Here is a 22,619-nt window from a genome sequence, read left to right on the forward strand (position 1 = left end):
CTGTCACCCAGGAAATGACAAGATTTCAGGAGAACTGTGCCAGGAAGTGGGGGCAGAGACCAATACATATGGTCTCACAGAGTCATATTGAAAGGTGGTTCCTTGCATGGCCAAGCCTGATTTTCGAGGTCAAGATGAGACCCACCTCTCAGTTCCCCTGCAAATGAAGCAGACAGGAGGACCCACCATGGTCCCCATTGGCCCTAGTTGTCCAGATTGACGCTCTCCATGCTCCCCAGGTACCTTACTTGTTCACACTGGGGACTGTCATGCCACAGTGAAAATATCATAAGGCGTGAAGAGGCTGAAGACACATAGAAACAACAGGAGATGCCAAATGCGTGCTCTTGAACATGTGCCTTGACGACAGTACAGGCAAATGAATTCAAATGCTCTCATTCCCGTTAAGACTGTGTGAAACTCTATGACCAACAGAGAATAGACGTTCTTTTCAAGTCCATATTCCAAGTAGTCAGAAAAATTAACACATAGTGATTGAAAAGTACAATCCCTAAGTCAATCCCCAATTCCCACTGACAAAAAGATGTCCAATGATGTCACCAGGGAATTCCTCTAGGACTCAGAGTGCCCTCTCTCTAAGGTACAGGCAAAACTTGAGGCTCCAGGGGCCTGGAGCTGGCAGGAGGAGGAAGGCAAGATCTACTCTAAGAAAGAGAATACATGTAGGGGAAACCACGGAGATGAGAAAGGGCTGCTTAAGACTGGACTCAAACCCAGGTCATGGACCCAGCCCCAGTGTCCACCTTAAAGGTCGGAACTTCAGCTCACCTTACCCACACCAAGCTTCCGGGTGGGACACACAGGCGTCTAAACTCTGGAGAGTGAAGACTGTCTATTTTAGGCAGAATAAGAAGAAATTGGGTGCAGACAATATAAAAGATTAAAGAAGATGAGAAAATGCTTAATTCTTGGGTTTGATACTACTGAATTGGTCTCTGCAAATGTGTGTATGTATGTGGGTGTGTACATGTGTGTGTGTGTGTGTGTGTGTGTATGTCTAGCATGTCCCATAAGTCTTTGTGAAGCTTTTCTAACTTCAGAAGTACAAATGCTACTAACATAGAACACAGTATTGGAGGTTTAATTACTTACATTTTTCTTATCCTTATTTTAAGTAGTAAATGATTAGTTTGAAGTTTTGTGTGAGTCGTTCTGAGAGAAGATGGTAAAGATTGAAGGAAACAATAACAACGTTAATGTTCAAAACTAAATAAGTATAAAATTAAGTTTGACTTCCAGATTCCCGAAACTAAAAACTTATTACATGGACAAATGGAGTTGAGATTTGCACAACATGGATGAACCTGGAGGGCGTTATGCTCCATGAAACAAGCCAGACAGAGAAAGACAGACACTGCCTGGAGTCACTTACATGTGAACTCAAAAAACAATAAAAGAAAGGTCAACTCATAGAAACAGAGAATAGAAAAGTGGTGGCCAGCGGCTGTGGGGTGGGGGGAAATAAGGAGAGGCAGGTAAAAGGAGACAAACTTTCAGCTCCGAGATCCAGAAGGTCTGAGGATCTCATGTCTGATGTGGTGACTAGAGTCGAAAACACTGAATTGTATAATTGAGATCAGCTAAGAGAGCAGCACTTCAGCGTCCTCACACACAAACAAAGTCAATAAGTGAGGTGAAAACAACAATCAGAGTTGAGGACAGAGGAAAATCAGAGTAAGAATTCCTGGGAACTGGATCAAATTCCTGGGAGAACTTCAGACTTCCAAAGGACATGAGATAGGTCGGTTCAAAACCAAGAATCCAAGAGATGGAAGGAACCAGGTGATATCTGGCTTCCAGGTGGAAGAAATAGAAAACTGACTAAGGTCTCGAAGGCCCAGGAGGGTGGAGGGATGGAGTTGTAGGCCAGATGGTGGGGGAGGGGCTGTGGACCAGCCTGCTTCCCTGCTGTTCCCTCCCCAGCCCTCAGGACCCCTTTGTGACAAGACCACAGTTATGTCATGGGGTCCTGGGGTAATAATCTCCAAGCCACTCCCAGAGCTCAGTTGCCTGAGGGCAGCACTGCATTTCAGACATGGAGAATCCTCTCATGTTTCTGAAAAGCGTTATTGCTACCTGGCTGAGCTCCAGTTCCACTTCCTGGGTGATTGGTACCATCCTCCCCTTCCTGTGTGGACTGGGGCTCTTGCTCCTGTTCCTTCCCTCCCTCCAGAGGAATCCACCCTCACGACCACCTTGCAAACGGAGACACATCGGGAAGGTAAGAAACCCTGGGCCAAGACCCACCAGAAGATGAGTCTTTCTTCTTTTCTCCTATGATTTCCACTTTTCTGAATCAACTAGAGGGACTCCGGGGATGGGAAAGAATAGAACATCATCCTTCTAGGGATAAGCCAGGCTGGGTGGGCAGGCATTAGAGTGGGTACAAGGATTTCCATCCGAAGATCTCAGAGCAGGAGTCCAGGTGTCTCAGAGGGCTGGCTCCAGGGAAACTCTCCAGTGCAGTGACCAGCGGTCAAGGAAGGGATGCTGAGTGGGATCTGTGTGGAAGGTCAGGCCCTGAGCACTGGTTCCCCAGCCGCCTTCCCAGGGAAGGTGTGTTGACCAGGCCTTTCCTCTATCGTGGCTGATCTGAGGGCAGTGCTGAGCCCCTGAGAGCCTCTGAGCAGGACCTGGAGTGGGGCTCTGGCCTCGGGAAGCAAAGTCCTCCCTGAGGAAGCTCAGAAGCTTCTGTATGTCTGAGAATGTGCGTGATTCTTGAACAGAGGAACAGTGATGAAAGAAATCCATGGTGGGTCTCACATAGAAAATCCTTCCTTATGTTCTTCAAAGAAGGAAGACACCAAATATTCATTTCATGTTCTATTATCCACTTTAAAAATGAGTAAAAGGAAAGAAACAGCCCAGAGCCCCAGGAGTTGAGTGTAGATGGTCATCTTGCTCATGAACACTGAGTGTCTACAGCTGGTCCAGAGAGAGGAGAGAGAGCCTTGGGTCTCAGCCCCTAGAGTTGCTTGTTTTTTCTCTCCTCTCAGCGTCAAGTGGAGCCGAGAGGGAGGAGCAGCAGGAGCAGGAAGAAAAGGGGAGCTTTGAAAGGTAAGCTTCTGCCTTTCAGTGCTGTGCCCCAGAGCTGGCCTCCACCTCCTGTTCCTGAGCGCCCAGCTCCATGGGCTGGAGGATGCCAGGGGCTGAGCCCGTCCCTCAGGAAACAGAGCCCTCAGGGAGGCTCCCAGGAAGGAGATGAAAACCTGAGTACTTGCCAGATTCTGTGCTGGGAATCAAGGCCCAGGCCAGGAGGGGTCTGGAAATGGGTGTTGCCCAGCAGGGGCATGTGGGCTGTGGTGGAGGTGGAAGCACTTTGTCAAGGACAAATCTCAACCCATCAGCAGCTTTGCCATCTCCATCAGGGATCCTGTGGCCTTGGACACTGGTGCCTGGGATCCAGAGTCTGACCTCCCAACAGTCTCCCTTTTAAAGGGACATTGCACGCAGCCTCCTGTAAGAGCCCTAGGCCCCCACCTTCGGCGCCGTGACCCAGTGTCCTGATTTCTAGCTTACAGAGCTGGTCGGAAGGGCCTGGCAGAAGTGTGGAGCCCGATGTCGCTTTTGCAAAGGTAAGGAACCTTGCCCTTCTCTCCTGGACTTCTTCCTCCCAGAGTCTCTGATGTGGCCCCAGGGCTGCAGGCAGCTGGGGGCTAAGCTGGGAGGGATGCCATGGAGACAGGGGTGGCAAAAGGCTTGGGGTGAGGGACAGCAGGAGAATTTGGTGAAGAGTGGGTGGGGCCATGGAGGGCCATGGGTCTCACGGGGCCACCCCCGGCTGGCCTGCCCTGCTGTCCCGGGCCCCTCTGCTCCTGGATGCAGCTTGTGCCTCCTGTCTCCCGCAGCTCGCCGGGGAGGCTGTCTTCCAAGGGATGCTTCCATCACTCATCATGTCAAGACTACCCTGAGGAGGCGTGCAACACAGCGTCTGCCAGAGCCCACCAGCCGTGTGGGAAGCCTGTGGAAGGTGCTCCTCTCGCCATGACTCCAGCACTTTCCCTGGCTCCTCTGGCTTCCACCCTGCCAGCAGAACCTCCAGCTGACTTGACCAGAATCCCACTGGGCACCATTGCCATGAGCTCAGCTCCAGGTCACTCATGTTTGCCACTTCCCACTTCAGGCCTCAGTCACATGAGCTGTCGCATTGAGTTCCTCTACCGGTGGAACATTATCAAGGTCTTGTTCTTTCCCATGTTATCACACTTCGAGTCCCAGCAAGAGCATGCGTCCTGCCACCAACCAGTGCCCTCATTCTGGAGAGGCCCCACAAATAGGGAGGGAGAGACTGATAGCCCCTCAGTTGCCAACCCTGATGTCCAGAAGCTGCTCGAGACAGAAATCACGAACAGAATACAAACGAAGGTCTGGGAAAAAGAAGAACAAGATGATCCAGGCACTCCTCAGATGCTCGAAGCACCCAGTACCACATCTGGGCTGAATTTCCAGTGGGGCCTACCCCTCCTGTCCTTGGAGCCTGCAGATCTGAAAGCATGTGAGGCTCAACCCTCGGCCCTTCCACGGTTCACTTTTTCCCCCTCTGCCACCTGTGATTCTGGGGCCCACTTGAGAGCCGACATTGCAGAGTTCATGGGAAAGCCTCTTGAGCCCCCTCCAGGAGAGAAACATAAGACTTTGACAGCAAAAGCATCAGTTCCCAGCCTGGCCTGTCCCCTCCCTGCAACCTCACCTGTTTGTAAGGAAAACCAGAAGGCCCTGGGAGAGACCCTACCTGGTGATGGCCGTGACCTCTCAGAGGCTTCTCTGACTGCACAGGAGGGCCGGCCGCCTTCCCTGAGCTTCACATTCAGCCTCTCAGACAGAAATGGGCAGAGTGGGACTGTCGTGGGGGCAGAGCAAGGCCGTCTACACCTGAGTCCAGGGTCAGCAATGGCCAGGAATGAGCCTCGGGAGGAGAGTGGGGGCGAGGCCTCACCAGAGCCCTGCTGTGGGGTGGCAACACTGGAGGGGGAGTCAGGGTCCCAGTCTTGGAGCCAGGTCAGGGGAATAGGAGACACCCTTGGGACCCAATCCCTCCAGATCTTGCAAGAGAAGGAAGAGGTTTTTCGAGAAAATCCATTCAGAAGAATGTTGAGATGCTTCCTGCCATGCTTGAAGCCCAACAAGGATGAAGCACCAGAGGATCCCCTTGCAAAGGCAAGCCCCCATCAGCCACTGCCCAGAGCCAGGCACAGGTCACACACAGCTCGGCGTCGGATGGCAGGGCTGTTCAAGCACCATCGACAGTGACATCCTTTGTCCGGGCCCTGGGAGAGAAACTGAGGATTCGCCAAGGACTTCGTGCCTCCCAGATGAAGCATCACAAAAACCATTTCAGCCCTGGGAAGCTGGACACACCTGTTACCACGACGTTCCCTCCTCCCCAGAGCAGAGAAGAACGATGACAGAGGACAGTCCCCAAGATGCCCCCAGGGGCCACAACTGTCCTAACACGAAGGAGTGGATCAGAGACAGGCATGGCAACTGGACCTTGCTATCCAGGCAGCTGCGGTCCCCAGCCAAACCCTGCCAGCCTGGGCTGAGGGTGGCAGCTGCCTCAGCCCCACATTACCCACCATGCTGTCTTCAGATACATGTCTCCTGGGGTGAGCCAGACTGTGCCTGACACACCTTTCCTCAAACAGGGACGTGGAGGAACAGACAACCTGGTTTTTCTCCTTAGTCTACCCTCTGTGCCAATGGCGTCTTCCTACCCCAATTTTCCCCAAATACATGTTTTTTCTCCTGAGAGCTGGTGGCCTCTGTCTGTGCCCTGCTAGGGGCAGAAATGGGGTCAGGCTCTGCCCTTCCTGAGTGTCTGCTTTGGCTTCCAGAAGGGACAGGGCCATGGGGGGAGGCTGACCGCAGCGTGGCTCACCCGCCCTCACCCCGACTCCCTCATTGCACCTGAAGTCCCCATCACGCTGTCCTTACAAAAACAAATGGAAGCTTTAGGATATTTCCAGATGAGCAAAACCTCTAAGACCCAGTATGGGTCCAGCCTGTCTTCTCCTGCGTTCTCTTGCCCTTGAACTTGTGCAGTGTAGGGAGGGGGTTTGCAGAGGCTCCAGGAAGTGTAGAGACAAGTTCACAGGTCACAGAGTGGGGAGGGGAGTGTGGGGCAGTGCTGGCCCTGAGTCCAGAGGGGGAGGAAGCTTGCCCCGCACCTTGAGCTCTTGGTGGGAATAGATGATGCTGCCCCAGGAGCTTCTTCTCTCCCTGCTGAAGCCGCGATGGAGATGGGCCTGCGCAACCCGCTCAGCCCAGCGTCACCCTCCCTCTGTCCTTGTCACAGTCTGGAGGAGCAGCAACGACGACTGTGCTTCTGGCTCTGAGGGCAGGCGGGTGGGGAGCATGGAGGCTGCTGCGGGCCGTCCCCCTCTGCCCAGAGGAGCAAGGGGCCCTGCTCTGCTGCACCTGCCTTCTCTTCCTGGGGAACGGAGGCGGGGGCTGAGTGTGTGGCGTCACCATCTGATGGTGGGACGCTGTGCGCCTAGGGTGGGACGTGGGGGAAGGAGGCAACTGCCACCAGAGTTTAATCATTTACCTATTGAAGGAAAGTTTTTGATTTTTATAATTTTACCCCTTACGAATAAAGCTGCTATGAACGTCTTGTGATGGTTTTTGTGTAAACCTAAATTTTTCTGCATAATAAATATCAATGGCGATGAGTAATGAAGGTTTGAAAATGGGCCCCACTCCGGGATCTTAGAAGGAAATGCATCCTGCATTACAGATTGAAAGGTTGAAACAGGTCAGAGAGAGTAAACCTAACACCTTGTCTTTGATTGAGCCATTTCCTGAGGAAAAGTCCATTACCTAACGCACGGCACAGATGCCGAGGACAGGGAAGGGACAGGTGTCACCACATTTAATAAAACACTGTCAAAACGTATTTGGATAGGAGACGCATGACCTTTAACTTGTCAGAAGCTCTTTGCTCTTCGTCTCCAGAGAACATTAGACAGAGATCCACACCTACGGAGCAGGTCAGCTGAATGAACTGGATTTCCTGTTCACCAGTTGAATTAATAAACTGATGGTTGCTGTGGACCCAAATTGTTTGTCAATGAACAGACAACTTCAGTTTCTCATTTGAATATTAGCACAGAATCACTAGATTAAATGATAACAGAATCCCCTGAATCCTAACAGAGCAAGATAATGTCAATGTTCCTGGCCTTCCTATGGCTTCTCCAGGTCCTATTGAAATCAGGAATATTGAATAGAAGAGAAAAGGGAAGCTTTCTGAAACTCGTCTTAATATCAGAACAGCAGGCAATTCCTGTACTTCTGTCTTCTGTTATGACAGGGATAGAAATCATCATGTGTGTCAGGGAAATAATCCAATTTCCCTAAATTTTGGGTGCACGGTCTTTATTTAATACCAGGGGTTCCTCTCTACTATTCACACTGTTCCAGTTGGATTACGTTTTCTGGAAGAGTTTTCTGATTGATTTACATTTTAAAACACATTCGCTCCTCATCCTTTCTCTGAGCTGGGAGGCAGGCCAATTCAGGGAACACGCGTGAGGCCTGAGTCACGTCAGTCCCTGCTCTGAGCAGCTGGCTGTGAGGAGGCCCTGACAGACCCAGAACTCTTGTGTGGGAGAGCCTGAAAGCAGGACTCGCTATCTCAGTCATGGGTCTTAGCCCAGGGTCCCCATTTGGAGGAATGGCTCCCCCTCTGGTCTGCAGATCCCAGGAGGCAGCTGCTGCTTTGGGTGCAGCTCCACCTGTGGGATGAGCCCAAAAGGCAGTCACAGAGCAGACCCTTCCTCTGAGCTGCTGCCGGCCACCTAAGCGGTATTCCTTTGGTTTTTGCTTTCCTTAGCAGTAACATGAGGTCCCAGGCTGCACCACAGAGACATTCCAACGGCTGGCCTCCCTGGGAATGCCCTATGGAGGCCCCATTTCCTTACACTCTTCTCTGGAAAATAGTGACTTCTGTAGTCACCCAAAGAGTCTTCAGGGAATCTATGGAGGGGTGTCTTTAAAAAGAGCCCTAATGTCTTCACAAGAAATGGAAATGGATGTCTAGAACAAGTACCGAACAGGGTGAGGTTTTAAACTTCGTGGAATATGAGAAAATCACATTGGGATTGTCAAGAATATGATGCAATGGGAAAATAAGTCATCTAAAATACTGAATTGCACCAACGTTTTCTTCATTGACTAAGGCGATCATTGGATATCTCTCCATCATTCTGTTAATGTGATCCATTATAATGATTAATTTTTTTGAATGTGAAAACAACCTCACCTTCAGGAACTCAACTCTCTTTAATGGTTTTTGTGTCCATTTGCATTTCCCCAAGAATTTTCATTTCTTTATCTGAAGTGCTGGTGGATTTCTCTCATCCTCTTTCATTCTCTCCACCTTGCTGGAGTTTACCACGCATTCCAATGCAGACATCAGCATTGTGCTTCCTAGTAGAGAAGGCTGGGACCAAAGAAACAGGCAAACTGGGAGACGGAGGAGGTGGACATGGCATAGCTGTGAAGGAGACCAGGAACCTCACGTTTCAAGAAAAGCCACAATCTCCTTCATGAATAGAGATGCACAACTCATAAACAAATCGTAAGCAGAATGTAGTATAGCAAAGATGAGAAGATTTGTGATACTAAAGTGAACACGTACCTTGTGTTCAGATCCAATGACAACTCGTAGCATTTGCAGTTCACAAATGAGGAAAAGTAGTAGGATATTTCTTCAAAATGGTACTTTAAGGATGAAGGCTAAAAATTTCAATTTGGTGGCCTATTAATAAATACATGATGATTCTTTTTCGTTTTCCCTTATTTCTTCCTTAGTTCTATGATGCTACGCCCGGCATATTTGAGTGCCCAGTATCTACTCATTGGCTTATTGGAGGGCCATCCTTATCATAGAAGGACAAGCAGGTCAAAATTGTGTTGAGCTCTGTGGGGTCAAGAACACAAGACTGAGAGTCAAGGGACTGTGCGATAGGCCCACCTCTGCCACACACTAGACATACGACATAGGCAAGGAAGTCACCTGGCTCTGACCCTACACAGGCTTTGTCTGGAAGAGGTGTGCCTGGGTCCACAGAATCTCAAGGTTCCTCCATGTTGCTTGAACCTGTTAAAATAGTTCCTGCTCTCCAAAAGTTTGGTATCCAGGAGAAAAGTCAGCCATACCCGTGGATGATTCTGCTACCAAGCTAATGCTAAAAGTGGTTTAATAGAAGTGGAATGAAGTATTTGGAGAGATGGACTTTGGAAGTTTCTCTGAAATTCTCTAAAAAGGAGGCTTTTCTGGAATTGGACTTTAAGTCACGCTTAAGATGTTACAGAACTGTGGGGAAGGTGCAGAGCAAAGGAAAACCTTGATCAGAGCAGCAAAGCAGCGTTGCAATGCTTAGCATCCTCAGAAGCGGGAGTCACAGACGGTATTGGTGAGAAGTGAGCCCCTGGGAACGTGCCGGTTAGAATGCCTGGACAGAATGCAGAGCTAGGGGTTGGCCCAATGCTCTCAGTAATTCCATGTTCAGAGACACTTCTGATGCTCTTTTGTGTATCAGATCCTACAGATACATATTATTTCTGCCACACTTGAACTATTAAAGCATTCAGTGGTCAGTATTTTAAGTGGAACCATGCCTGACACTTCATAAATGCGATGTAACTGTTTTGAAATAGAAAGTAAATAACTTCCCACTATGCCTGCTCCCTTTCTTGATATGCTCCATGTGTTTCTTAATTTTCCCTACATCATTTGATCATAGGAGGCAATAACATAGCAGACTGGAATTCCTGTCCCAGCTCCAGAAAAAGGTCTTTGTTTGACTTATGAAGAATAAAGTTGTTTTATCTGTTGAGAAAGACATTAAAGATCACTTTGGTGCCTGCTAAGAGAGTTACTCTGCAGCAAATTATTCTGTGATCATGCATATTCACAAATTGGAAGTGTATTTATCAGATTAAGATAAAAATAACAACTTATACAATACCTCTTTTGGTATAACTAAGATTATCTTTTTATCAAGTAAAAGATTATCTTCCCATAGGTCTTTATGTATAATTGTGTAATAACTATAAAATTGGATATCTAAGCACTCGTGTGTACCAAAGGGTTCTTAGAATCAATAATTTGTAGTCAAGAAATGATGCCTCGGTTCTTCAGGTGGATTTCTAGAAGATTAAGTCCAAGGGAGGAGCCACGCAGTGATGGCTCCTTTCCTGCCCACTGAATCCATGCTCCCGACACTCTCCCATCAGCCCACAGTACCCCACTTACCTTCCTTCCACAGAAATTAGGAAAGAGGATGGGCAGTGGGTTCCTAATAGCTTACAACCAAAATGTACTATGAAATGGAACTCAGGGTTTCTAATGGGACAGACACCCATTTACTCTGAGAAGGCTGTGCTATTGAGGTTACGTGAACTTCTGGCGTATGCAATGTGAGGGTTACCTGCGGGAACTTCAATTTCATAAATGTGCGATGTCTGTGTGCGTATATTTGTTTGTTTTATGTACTTCAGGATGATCAAAGAAAATAACAAAGAAACTACACTACCAAACAGAAATTCTCTTCCCTTTCTTTCCTATTTTTTTTCTTTTGATCGCGGTAACGTTGGATTATAACATTATATAGCTTTCAGATGTACATCGTAATATATTTAGAATTCTGTGTAGATTACATCATGTTCACCACCCAAAAACTAATTAATCCATCACCACACATGTGAGCCTAATTACCCCATTTGCCGTCCCCCCTCGCCCCTTCCCCTCTGGTAACCACCAATCCAATCTCTGTTGCTATGTGCTTGTTTGTCATTGTTTTTATCTTTTACTTATGAGTGAGGTCATATGGTATTTGCCTTTCTCCCTCTGACTTATTTCACTTAGCATACTACCCTCAAGGTTCATCCATGTTGTCACAGATGGCCGGATTTCATCATTTCTTATGGCTGAGTAGTATTACATTGTGTATATATCCCACATATTCTTTATCCATTCGTCCTTTTTGGGCACCTAGGTTGCTTCCAAGTCTTGGCTATTGTGAACAATGCTGCAATGAACATAGGGGTGCATGTATCTTTACGTATTTGTGTTTTCAAATTCTTTGGATAAATACCCAGCAGTGGAATAGCTGGATCCTATGGTATATCTATTTTTAATTTTCTGAGGATACTCCATACTGTTTTCCATAGTGGCTGCACCAGTTTGCACTCCCACCAGCAGTGTACGAGGGTTCCCTTCTCACCGCATCCTCTCCAACACTTGTTTCCTGTCTTGTTAATTATAGCCATTCTGACCGGAGTGAGGTGATACCTCATTGCACTTTTGATTTGCAATTCTCTGATAGCTAATGATGTTAAACATCTTTTCGTATGCCTGTTGGCCATCCATATGTCTTCTTTGGAGAAATCTCTGTTCAGATCTTTTGCCCATTTTTTAATTGGGTTGTTGGTGTTTTTGTTGTTGAGATGTATGAGTTCTTTGTATATTTTGGATATTAACCCCTTATCTGATATATGGTTTGCAAATATCTTCTCCCGATTCTTAGGTTGTCTTTTCTTTTTGTTGATGGTTTTCTTTGCTGTGCAGAAGATTTTTAGTTTGATGTAGTACCATTTGTTCATTTTTTCTTTTGTTTCCCTTGCCTGGTCAGACACGATATTTGAAAATATGAGGCTAAGACTGATGTCAAAGAGCGTACTGCCTATGTTTTCTTCTAGAAGTTTCACAATTTCGGGTCCTACATTCAAGTCTTTAATCCATTTTGAGTTGATTTTGTGCATGCTGTAAGAAAATGATCTACTTTCATTCTTTTGCATGTGGCTGTCTGGTTTTCCCACCACCATTTACTGAAGAGACTCTCCTTTCTCCATTGTATGCTTTTGGCTCCCTTGTCGAATATTAGCTGTCCATAAATGTGTGGGTTTATTTCCGGGCTTTCCCTTCTCTTCTCTTTCTCTTTCCGGGCTTTCTCTTCTCTTCCATTGATCTGTGTGTCTGTTTTTCTGCCAGTATCATGCTGTTTTGATTACTCTGGCTCTGTAGTATATTTTGAAGTCAGGGAGTGTGATATCTCCAGCTTTGTTCTTCTTTCTCAGGAATCCTTTGGCTATTCAGGGTCTTCTGTTGTTCCATATAAATTTTAGGAACTTTGTTCTATTTCTGTGAAAAGTGTTGTTGGAACTTTGATAGAGATTGCATTGAATCTATAGATTACTTTAAAAGTATGGACATTTTAACTGTGTAATTCTTCCATTCCAAGAGCACAGAATATCTTTCCATTTCTTCATGTCTTCTTCGATTTCTATCAACAATGTTTTATAGTTTTCGGTGTACAGATCTTTCACCTCTTTGGTTAACTTTATTCCTAGGTATTTTATTCATTTTGTTGCAATTGTAAATGGGATTGAATTCTTAACTTCTCTTCCTGATACTTTGTTGTTAGTGTATAGAACACAACCGATTTTTGTATGTTGATTTTGTATCCCATGACTTGACTGTATTCATTTATTATTTCTAAAAGTTTTTTAGTGGATTCTTTAGGGTTTTCTATACATAAAATCATGTTGTCTGCAAAGAGTGACATGACAGTTTCACTTCTTCTTTTCCAATATGGATCCCTTTTCTTTCTTTTTCTTGCCTGATTGCTCTGGCTGAGACTTCCAATACGATGTTAAATCACAGTGGTGAGAGCGGGCATCCTTGTCTGGGTCCTGTTCTTAGAGGGATAGCTTTCAGTTTTTCTCCATTGAGAATGATATTTGCTCTGGGTTTGTCATTTGTGGTCTTCATTATGTTGAGGTGTTCTCCTTCTATACCCATTTTATTTGGAGTTTTTATCATAAACGAATGCTGTATCTTGTAAAATGCTTTCTCTGCATCTATTGAGATGATCATGTGATGTTTATTCTCCATCTGTTAACGTAGTATATCATGTTGATTGATTTGCAGATGTTGAACCATCCCCGCATCCCTGACATAAATCTCACTTGATCCTGGTGTATGATCTTTAATATACTGTTGTATTCGATTTGCTAGTATTTTGTTGAGGATTTTTGCAGTGATGTTCATCAGTGATATTGGCCTGTAATTTTCCTTTTTTGTGTTGTCCTTGTCTGGTCTCAGTATCAAGATAAACGTTGGCTTCATTGAATGAGTTAAGAAGCTTCCCCTCCTCTTCAATTTTTTGGAAGAGTTTGAGAAGGATAGGTATTAAGTCTTCTTTGAATGTTTGATATAATTCACCAGGGAAGCCATTTGGTCCTGGACTTTTATTTTTGGGAAGGTTTTTGATTACTGTTTCAATCTCCTTACTGGTGATTGGTCTATTCAAATTCTCTATTTCTTCTTGATTCTGTCTTGGAAGGTTGTATGTTTCTAAGAATTTATCCATTTCTGCTAGCTTATCCAATTTGTTGACATATAGCTTTTCACAGTATTCTCTTATAATCTTTTTTATTTGTGAGGTGTCTGTTGTAATCTCTCCTCTTTCATTTCCGATTTTATTTGACCCTGTCTCTTCCTTTCTTGGTGAGTCTAGCTAAAGGTTTGTCAATTTTGTTTATCTTTTCAAAGAACCAGCTCTTGGTTTCATTGATTTTTTTCTTTTTTTAGTCTCTATTTATTTCTGCTCTTTTACTATTTCTAAAAGGCAATTTTGGGGCTGGCCTAGTGGTGCAGTGGTCAAGTTCACACATTCCGCTTCAGCGGCCCAGGTTTACCCGGTTGGATCCTGGGTGCAGACCTATGCACCACGTGTCAATCCATGCTGTGGCAGGTGTCCCACATATAAAGTAGAGGCAGATGGGCATGGATGTTAGTTCAGGGCCAGTCTTCCTCAGCAAAAAGAGGAGGACTGGTGGCAGATGTTAGCTCAGGGCTCATCTTCCTCAAAAAGAACAAAAATTAGAAAAAAATAAGTAAATAAAAGGCAATTTTAACTGAGTCTGAAGATAAATTGCAAGTTTTAAGATTGACTTTTGGACTAAATAATTCAATTAGTTGGTCAGAAATGGTTCCTTCTTAGTGTTTGTTGTCCAGAAGTAAAGCCAATCTAAAGTTACTTGTTATTAACATTAAAAAGTGAAGAATATTAAGTACTCACATAATTTACTACTAAAATGTAATTATATTTTAGAATTCTCTCCTGGATATTTAAATGCTATTAAGATATTCTAAGAAATTTGGTTATTGGCATATGGAAAGGATTACAAATTTACCAAAAGTCACATATATGAACATATTCAGGCAAAGAATCCAGAGAATTGATAATCTCAAAGCACATGAGAAGGAAATGAAAGAGGGCTAACTTCTCAAATAAATGAACCTAGTGAAATGAGAATACAGTATCCTTAAGATTTCAGATGAGAAAATAAAAACGAGAAAATAGAGGGACGGTTCTCTCTCCTGCCTCCCAAAAAAGCCCTAGAGAGGAGACCTGCCTTCTGCATCCTAAAAAGGAACAGCTAATCCTACAAAACTTCGACCTCTGTGGTTCTTCCACACCTAAGAAACAGCACTTTCTATTTTATTTTTTAAAAATTTCCAGGGTGGTGTTTCCTAATTAGGTGGGCATATGCCAAACTTTCTTTCCTCCTTGTAATGAGAATCCCTGCCATAGAATGTTACTGTTACTGATGGGAGGTATCTTTACTCTGCCAGGGTTTGGGCAGAAAAAGATGTAAATCACTGCTATAGAGACTCAGCTACAATAAAACATTGGCTCCTGTGGTCTGCATGTATCACATTAGAAGTCCAATTCTGATTTGTAAAAATTTGAGAAATTCAGAATACTTGAAAAAAAGGTATCATTTTATTTGTACACTTACAAAGTTGTACATAGAAACTTATGATACAGTTCTGTAAAACTGAAAGAACTCGCAGGGAAAAGGGAGCGTGTTATCTTTTAATAACTGATCATTAAGGAAGTTAGAGAAACAAAAACACAGTAACATGTTTAAAAAAATTAAGGAACATTTTCCAGGTACAAATTTTATAAATACAAAACAAATTCACAAATTACTTTGAATGCTAAATAAATATCTAGTTAATAAACTCAGACTTAACACCTCCAGCCCGCACTGGCACAGCACTTCAAGGACATAAAATTGGATCCATTCATGTATAGTGTTGAAAGAATGTGTTCATTAAACACTTCTTAGACATAAACACTTTTTTCTAAACTGTGCTATAACAGAAGATTTATCTGTGTAGACAAATCTCCCTTAATACCACACTTCTAAAAAAAAATCACCCATGACAAAATAAGTCATAGGTGAAAAAATATTTTCCAAGATATTGGGACACATGAATGATCTCAAAAATGTACAAAAACCTCTGTAAACCAGTACTGTATCCAATACATCTATCAAACTTATCAGATACCGAACAAAACTGTAGCAAAGGAAATCTTTCCTACATTCTCCTGAGTGCTTAATATTAAAATTGAGAATATAGTGCAGGCCACACTTCAAGGTGGTCAATCAGTTGTTATTGCTTTATACATATACGTCTGCTTTAGAGCATGATTTAATGTTCCATTTTCATGAACAATTTGTTTTCCTCAAATATATCCTTTAGAAGGACAAAGTTAGATTCGCGACTTTTTGGCAGCCGGTGGTGTGCTAACTTGATCCACACTGCCAGCTGTGACGTGGAGTCCAAGTTTTTGAGCCTGAATATGAAAAAATGCTTGAAGCCTAGTTCCAGCTTTTGCTTCACTTGTGTTACGAGGGTTGTATTCAAAGCAGTTCGAAAACATTAACTCAATATCATCGATAAACTCAGCTGGAAAGAAAAAACAAATGAGATTAGGATGAAAGTACATAAAGTATAAATATTATTTGTGTTTATATCATATCCGGAAACATTAAGAAAATGGAAGCCCACTTTTCTCTTTAGAAACTGAACACTCTGAAACAAGATAGCAGAACTGAAGCTTAAAACTGTTTAACTATAAATACTTTAAAACTGTTTTACTGAAACCATGCAATTATGTAATTAGATACATTATATAATTATACAGAACTTCTATTAGGATCAGATTCTGTAAAATGTCTTTAACTCATTCCATCCCCATCCATCTTTCATCTCTATATACACAAACATTTTAGGGACCTCCTGGGATGCCAGGTACACAATTACATTAGTATACATCATTGCAATCTCTTTAAACAAAAACAATTAGAGAAAAACATAAATTACTTACATGCTAATTTATATTCACATTTGTTCACTTTTTCACGAATTATATTTAAGGCAATGGGTTTTTTGATGATGTCATAATAGTCTGGGACCTGTAAAATAATTCAAATATATCTCTCCTATAAAAAGATCTATCAGAGATAAGCGATCAAATACATGAAGGTCTTGCACTTAAAAGCAACTGAATATTAGCCTCTGAATACTATTATTCCATTAAAACCACATAATACATTTCAGTCTCTATAATGTTGTAGAAGCCTATCTGATACTATAAAAAATGTTAATGTACTGTGAAGAGAAAAAGATTATGGTTTTGCCTGTGTGCTCTCTTCCTCTCTCTATAGATACATACATAGATCCATAAAAATTTCTTTAATGAGCATTATTGCATTTGTAATAAAGAGTAAAACGTATGTAACAAAACTTAATTCAGCACAAAAACTACTCAGGAAAAATGAGCTAGAGTCAAACTGAGATTTAATTTTTATAAGATGCTATTCAATGTTAATTAATCTTTCACATTCTTGCTCTAGATATCTCAAAGTAGAATTCTGGTGCTGTCACTTTTTCATTCAGAAAACCTCACCTAACCCTGACAAGTGAGACCCTGTATAATCTAGTTGTGTCTGAGCCTCTCTCACACCCTCTCTGCTCTATTCACACTACCTACCTGTCCCCATATTCTCATTTCTGGGTCTTAATCTTATCGTCCCCTCTTCCTGACATGTCCTTATTCCATTTCCCACTGTTAAAATTCCATCTTTCTTCAATGACCAGACCAAATAGTTCTTCCATTAAAAACTTTCTAATTCCTACTATTCCTTCCCTCTGAAATGCTCTCATCAATCTCTTTTTCTCCTCTATTTCTGAAAGACCACTGTAATTTCTCTTACAGCAGTGCATGCTGGCCTGTCTCTGCTATACCATATCACCTTCTGCCACACATATATAAGTAAGTATAGTGCCATCTCAGATCCCCTCGTTAGGTTAGGCCATCTCTGTTATTTAAGAGTACCTATCTTTTACATCAATGTTTCTCAAACTGTGGTCTCTGGGCCAGCACCATCAGCATCATCTGAGGACCTGTCAGTAATGCAAATGGTTGGGTATCATCCCAGACCTGTGAATCAGGAACTATAGGGTGGGGCCCAGTAATCTGTGTTTTAACAAGCCCTCCAGGTGATTATGGTATATGCTGAAATTTGAGAACCACTGTTTTACATAACAGAAATACGAATAATGGTAGTCGGTTGAATTAATTCTACTCATATTTATTACACAGAATAAAACATTCAGGTTATTTCAACACACTGTCATCATTTATAAGAATCAGTCACAGGATTGGAAGGGACTGAGGAGATTATGCTGTCTAACTTCATTTTTTCAACACAGGAACCAACTTTCCAAGAATTTTTTTTTCCTCCAAAAAAAGGGAAGACAGTGACTAACAGGTGTTTTGACTACCTCGAAGTTGCCATGCAGACTAAATCAGATAATATACATTAATACATTTTACAAAGTCTAATAATATTACCTGGATTTTAGAAACAAGTTTCAAAAAAGGCCAGCTGTCATCATGCCGTACCAACTCCACAACAAGCTGTTCAAAAGCAGACAGTTCATGAACTCCTCCCTGTCGGCCTGAACTCCTTCGACTCAGAGTCACAGGAGAGGACTCTGAAGAAATAAGTAAATTAATTTTAGGTGATGACAAAGCAAAATATTTGATCACCACAAGCTAAACAGGGCATACAAACACAAACTAAATTCAAACAGGAAATTGACACTCTATCTACTGAGATGTCAAACTAACATTCCAAGAGAGACGAAAATCTGGACCAAATATTCACTATTTCCCTTTCAAGCTTAAAAATTTCCAGTTGAATTAAACATTCATTGGTAACACATTGTAGATAGAGTGTAATACAGAAGAAAATTCTAGAACACAAAGTTTGTAGATTGTTTTTTACTCCATTTTATTAAAAGTACATTTTCAAGTACAGTAAAATAAAAGTAAGCAATTCTCTAGTATTTCCTGAAACACATTCTTAGGAAAGTAATCTCCTCAGATCTATCTACCAGGCCTCTTTATAAATTACCTTGCATAAGAGAAAAGTAATTCTCAACGATGAAGTAAAAGATTGTTCACATAAATCTTAATTTTATATTAAGAATTTTCTTAAAGCAAAATGCTTTCTCATAACATCTACAGTGTGTATAATGAAATCTAAGATGTATGAATTAGAAAAGTAGTATAGTCCATATATTAATTCAAGTATTTAAATTCTCTACTCAAATGTAAATCTACACAATTCCCCCTTTATTTGTCCTTAGAACCAGGTTAGTAATTTCACAAATCGATTAACAACTAAAATACTTTTCAGCAGAGTTGCTTGAATGAAAATGTTTCAGGTGTATTATTTTTCCAAATAGCTTGGAGTTCAAACTGTGGAAGAGCAAAACAGGATGAATGAGATCTTGGTATAAAGTTACCTGATAGTCCCCCCAAACCTGACAGTTGGGTGATGGCATAAGCAGACGAAATGTTCTATTCTTTCACCAGTGAATTCCTTAATCTTGCCATGTGTTTGAATAATGCAATACAACCCATCTACCGTTCTTCAAAGAACAGTACCATTTTTGGAAATATAAAAGTTTTATTACTACTGACATTGAAAAAAAAAGGATAGGATTGAAGAGATAAATAGATAAAGAGATTATTATATGGGTAGATTACTATAAACAACCTTTATCAGAATTAAAAAGATAGCTAGTGATCACTGCCTAACATTATTACTGCCCCAACTCTCTCCCGCCTCCAAATTCAGTATGCCAGATAGGAACCTCACCGAATAACCTAATGTAGCTTATCTAGGTGATGATGGGTGGTATGTCTATTTTGAAGGAGGAAAAGGTGGAAAAGAATGAAATGTGTTATACTGAGACTGTTCAAATATTGGCCAAATTTCTCCATTAAAAACAGAACTCTGTTTGCAAATTTCTTACAACCAGCCTGTTATGCTAGTAGAAATACCAGTAATGTAGTTTACCTTTATTCCCCAAATAGCTGCCCCTTCAATGAATGTTATGTTTCTGGTCAGGCTGCTCCCTAACAACTTTTTTTTTGGTGAGGAAGATTGGTCCTGAGCTAACATGTGTGCCAATCTTCCTATATTTTGTCTGTGGGACCCTGGCACAGAATGGTTTTATGGGTGGTGCATAGGTCTGCGCCCAGGATCCAAACCTGTGAACCCTGGACAGCCGAAGCAGAGCACACAGACTTAACCACTATGCCAGCAGGCTGGCCCCAACAGCTGTGACAGACCTTAGTGACAGCCTTTGAAAAATAATCCAAAGTATCTCAACACTCAATCTTTCCAAATTATTCAATTTTCTTAGCTAAGGATAGTTTTAATTAGACTTTTTCGTACCTGTAGATTGTCTTTTCCTGCCTCTTCTCTTGGATTCACTATCTTGGAGACAAAGTTTTGAAACAACATTTAGAGATCTTGACTGCTCACTTGACTTTGTGGCAATAACTCTGAAGTTAGGGAAGTTGGGACTATTTTCTGGTGTATTATTAGCACTTTTCCTGCCTCTGCGTTTTCTACGCGGACTAAGTAGTTCCACAAATACATCTGCTTGCAGTGGGCCATGACTCTGGCGAGTAGAACGACTGGCAATTCTTAAAGATTTAGTTTCCGTAGGAGGAGCAGATTTGATCTTTCTCAGGCTTCTCCCAGTGGTTTTAGAGGGACCAGTTGTCTTGGGCGTACTCTGCTGACTCCTTGAAGTGTATCTTCCAGGATCCTGTCGTTGGCCACGACTTGAGAAAGAGGAGCTAAGTCTCCCTCTTGTTTTAATTGGCAATCTAACTTGCGGTCTTCCTCGTTTTGGTGGGCTATAAATATTGTTAGAAAACACAATTACTGTACAGAACAATGACGAACATATGATTACTTCCATTCTCCTTGTTCTACTACTCAGCCAATGAGTTCTACAGATTTACTTTTCTATATTACTGAGACTTATTCTATATTAAATTCTGTAAACTTAGAGCCAACAAATTTTTCATAGAAATCTAAAGTGTGCTTTCATATATTTCTTTGTAATGCAAAGGGAATATTGAATACTTTCTTGGTAACTCCAAGACATCATCATGAAAATGAAATCCTAAATTATGATAAACTATAATAAAGTCCTCAGGAGAACCAACACATGGACTTAACCATGGTGAAGAACTTAAGAGAGTGATGAATTAATCTTAAAATGCAAATCTTTTGTCTCCTTATGCTACAGGAGACTGTCATTTTTCATTACCATTGATATTGAGGTAACCTACAGTTTTGGCCAGAGGCTGCCACCAAAGTAGGCCTTAAACCTGTGGTTCCTGAATACCAAGCCAAGAATCTCTTTGCCATCTTAGATTCTTACTGAAAAATACAAACTTAGATTCAATCTTTTAATTGCCTTTAAGTTGCAGATAAGGATGAAGCCATCCCAGTAAGCCTCCTTTTATTCATCTTCCCACATCCCTGGACTTCCAGTTTACCTAACACATTGCCAACAATTCTCCAAATTTTCTATTATCTTTATGCTTAACACAATACTGCCCTTACAAGCGACAGAGAAAATGGCTCCTGCTAGTCGGAGCTATTACAAAACAATGACTTATTTAAAATAGATGGGGTGGCTCTCCCTAGTTATCTTCCTCAGACTGTGGCCTTTTGTATTCTGTCAGCTCTAAGTTGCCCTCGTTTCACATTCACTTTCCTGATTCCACATGAATGGGAATGTTCAAATGTTAAAAATGGGGGGAGGCCTTAGGGACAAATAAGGGGAGATTCCCCCAGTGCTGCCACAGCTGGAATAACCAGGCCCCCAACCCATTCGTTAGGCCTCGGTGACATAACTCGCTAAATTGCAGAGCACTTGGTTACACGGTAGTATAGAAGTTGTTTCTGGGTGCTGATGTGGTAGGAGTATAAAAATACAATGTGTTTCCTGGCATCTCTCTCTCTGTAGACTGTCAAGATCACCAATATTTGGGTATAACCCTTGAGAAGGTAAGTGAGGCACTGGGAAGCTACGTTATCTTTATCTCATGAATACCCTCTGGACTGCTTATTTGCTGCTTGAGGCATAAAATTAAGTAAAATCAACCTTGATGTGGGTGTGAATTGGCATTCCTGTCCAAACTTGAACTCATACTTGATTTTACGATCTGGCTAAACTCACACAGGTACTATACTCCCTTGTGAATAATTTCAAATGTTTGTAATACGTAAGGCAAGGGTAACTTCAGACCACTATATTACATAGCGATTTAAAAAAAATTATGGACTCCAACCATTCCACTTGTATTTGAATAGTCAAGAGATTATCTAGTGAAGACTCACCAACTCTTATTTTATTGCTTGTTAGGACTTACCTGATGTCTTCCTCTTCTTGGGAGTCGTCTTCATCTTGTTCTACCTCATATTCTTCCTCTTCACTTTGACCCTCTTCATCATCATCATCAACTTCAACATCCTCACCTTCCATACTGTCTTCCATCTCTTCATCACTTTCCAAAGATGGTCTCTGCCTAGAGGAGAGTCTTCTAGAACGTTGCTTTGGCCGACACTCTGGACAAAACCAATCTCCTTCAGGCACAGTCTGGCAAATCACATAAATGATCGTTAATCATCAGTCACTCAAAATCTCAATGTCTTAATTCTAATCAGAGAAGTAGAAGAAGAAAACATACCTTGAGCTTTGGTCGAACACAGTAGGTATGATGGCCCCGATCACAGCCATCACAAAGGACCATGTTTTCAGCATCACCCTTCTTTCGGCATATCTTGCAACGAGCATTCAGTATAGATTTAGACCATATCACACTACGATCCAAGGTGGAGAGATGAAGAAAGACTTGGGATAGACTAGCAGAAGAAAGGAGAGACTCTCTCCAGCGGTCCAGGACTGTTTTATAAGAACGCCCACTGTCGCTGGCATCTTAAATGAAGAAGGAAAGTGATGAAAGTTTCCAGAAAAACCCTAGACATCTCCCAGAGGTATTTTCTTGAAAGTTTAGACAAGCTAGATTTTACCATTCTTCTCTTCTAATGCTTAACAAAAAGACTGTGTTGATATTAAAAAAAATATTTAAAGAAAATATTTGCTGAGCCATATCTTGTTTGTGACATAAGGAATTACTTAAATCTGTAAATCAAATGCTTGGGGATTTCAATAGTTAAAAGATAAAAATAACTCAGGCAATGTGTTCTTAATCTAGTCTTTGTATCAAATCTTGATCTAATTCAGAAAACTGGCTAAATATGATTATGAGGCAACTACTATTCATTTGAATCAAGAATGTTACTTCCTCATTTTCAGATAAAAGATGGACTGCTCTCTAAGTTAAACA

General features: G+C 42.3%; 2 protein-coding genes across 6 annotated transcripts in view; one reads left to right on the top strand and one right to left on the bottom strand.

Moving 5' to 3' along the window:
* The window catches only part of LOC139078058 (spermatogenesis-associated protein 31E1-like), a 31,259-nt gene extending 24,625 nt beyond the window's left edge, over nucleotides 1-6,634 (top strand). For 2 of the 5 annotated variants that reach the window (XM_070588110.1, XM_070588130.1), the window contains 3 exons: nucleotides 3,018-3,078; nucleotides 3,536-3,596; nucleotides 3,870-6,634. In XM_070588110.1, coding sequence (XP_070444211.1) covers nucleotides 3,018-3,078; nucleotides 3,536-3,596; nucleotides 3,870-5,271 — 1,524 coding nt within the window. In that variant the 3' untranslated portion in view covers nucleotides 5,272-6,634. Of the gene's footprint in view, nucleotides 1-1,922; nucleotides 2,243-2,940; nucleotides 3,079-3,389; nucleotides 3,597-3,869 lie in introns of those variants that run through there. The other 3 variants (XM_070588119.1, XM_070588099.1, XM_070588142.1) reach the window with 3 other exon arrangements.
* Nucleotides 6,635-14,800: 8,166 nt separating this feature from the next.
* BAZ1A (bromodomain adjacent to zinc finger domain 1A) overlaps nucleotides 14,801-22,619 on the bottom strand; it is an 83,678-nt gene continuing 75,859 nt past the window's right edge. The window contains 6 exon segments of the mRNA XM_070588083.1: nucleotides 14,801-15,793; nucleotides 16,215-16,302; nucleotides 17,745-17,887; nucleotides 19,642-20,111; nucleotides 21,642-21,868; nucleotides 21,960-22,207. Coding sequence (XP_070444184.1) covers nucleotides 15,597-15,793; nucleotides 16,215-16,302; nucleotides 17,745-17,887; nucleotides 19,642-20,111; nucleotides 21,642-21,868; nucleotides 21,960-22,207 — 1,373 coding nt within the window. The 3' untranslated portion in view covers nucleotides 14,801-15,596.

Source organism: Equus przewalskii, chromosome 1 (genome assembly GCF_037783145.1).
Source record: "Equus przewalskii isolate Varuska chromosome 1, EquPr2, whole genome shotgun sequence".
Lineage (NCBI taxonomy): Eukaryota > Metazoa > Chordata > Mammalia > Perissodactyla > Equidae > Equus > Equus przewalskii.